The 1,531-nt window shown below is 52.5% G+C and overlaps 1 protein-coding gene across 1 annotated transcript in view; it reads right to left on the reverse strand.

Moving 5' to 3' along the window:
* The window catches only part of SLC4A5 (solute carrier family 4 member 5), a 25,317-nt gene extending 24,147 nt beyond the window's left edge, over positions 1 to 1,170 (reverse strand). The window contains 1 exon segment of the mRNA XM_035898911.1: positions 1,103 to 1,170. Within this exon segment, the coding sequence (XP_035754804.1) occupies positions 1,103 to 1,155 (53 nt within the window). The 5' untranslated portion in view covers positions 1,156 to 1,170.
* Positions 1,171 to 1,531: the final 361 nt, after the last annotated feature.

Consider the following 1,531-nt stretch of genomic DNA (forward strand, 5'->3'; position numbering starts at 1 on the left):
TCCTCGCTGGAGAGCGGAAATCCGGGGCTTGAGAAACCTCCCTCCTCCCAGAGGGAATTTGGAACCCCCCATCTCAAGTCCTCCCTGATGAAAATCCCAATGCAAGCGCTGATTTTTTTGCCTTCCAAGCATTTTGGGGAGCGGGAAGGGCTGAGCAGACACAGACCTATGCAAAATTGAGGGGTGATTTTAGCAACAGCGTCCCTGCTGTTGGAGCAGGGATGGCAACCAGGAGGAAGCTGAAGAGCTTTCCAAAATTTTTGGTGATGCCAATAACCGGCCCAAGAGATGGGATGGGCACCTGCAGGGCCTGATCCTGCTCTTTTCCCCATCCCTCTGGCAAACCTCTGCACCCGGACTTGGAAATCCCGCACGTGCTACTGAAAGGAAAGGGCTTGGGATGCCATCAGCATCCCTGACTCCCTTCCCAAAGCTCCCCCCAAAAATCCCCCGACCCTGCTAGCCCTTACACTAGGCTAGGAAGAGAAAATCCCACTTGGATTTCAGATTTTTCCCGTGGATAAGCTCCTAATTCAATAAAGTAAATGCCACTTCCAACTCCTCCAATACTTTTATTAAAGAGGTAACGGGTGGGGTTTTATTAGGACTGCTTGAGAGGTAGGAGAAGGTTAACTCTTGGCCTAGCCAGCAAAAGCAGGGAGGAAAAAAAGACGTGGGAAAATGTTCCTTATGCCACCTAGTCCCATCTCCCAGCTCTCTGCTGTAATTTTTCCAGTTTCCCAGCACGTTACCCTGCTTTTTGCACCATCCCAGCAATTTCTGCCGGACTTTGCTTTCATGCTGCAACTGGGAATGGGAAAAGCCCCAGCTCTGAGGTCAATCCAACCTGGGGGGATGTGGAAGATGGGAAGATCTTCCTCCCTTCCTCCTCCTCCTCCTCGGCAGGCTGCAGCCGCCGCGCAAAGACCCCAAACCCGCCGTGTTTTCTGCATTTCCCTAATCCAGGCGTGGCTTTTTTAACCTCATTAAAAATAACGCGCGTTCCCTGAACCTGTTTCCACTCAGCGATATTTTGGGCAGCGGGGGGGAGGATCTTTACCCGACATATTTTTCAACCCAAAGCAGCTCCCCCTTTCCTCACCTGGCCGACTCTTTCCACTCCATCTCCTCGCCATCGTGCTGCAGCGTGTCCATCTCCGTGAAGAGCGTGGGGTTGGGAGGCTCATCGTCTTCCCCCAAGATGTAGCGAAACGGCATCCTGTGACACGGCCGGGGTGGGGGGGGACAAAACCAGAGGTTTACTATCGGCCGGAGCCAAGACGATCCCGCACCATTCCCATACAGAAAGCCCTAGGGGTGGGTGTAAAGAGGGATCTGTAGGGCTATTTAGGATCCTGGGGTAAAAACCAGGAGGTTTTGAGGAAAATTATTAAGGTGAGAGACGCAGAGGAGTGGGGAAACTCTAAGTAATCCTGTCCCAAAATCCCTGTGCAAAGAGATGTGGGGTGCTGGCAGAAAGGATGAGCAGAGGCTGCGTAACAGCCAGGAGGGGAATATATAGGTCAGGGCT

The sequence above is a fragment of the Egretta garzetta genome, unplaced genomic scaffold, assembly GCF_000687185.1.
Source record: "Egretta garzetta isolate BGI_Z169 unplaced genomic scaffold, ASM68718v1 scaffold238, whole genome shotgun sequence".
Lineage (NCBI taxonomy): Eukaryota > Metazoa > Chordata > Aves > Pelecaniformes > Ardeidae > Egretta > Egretta garzetta.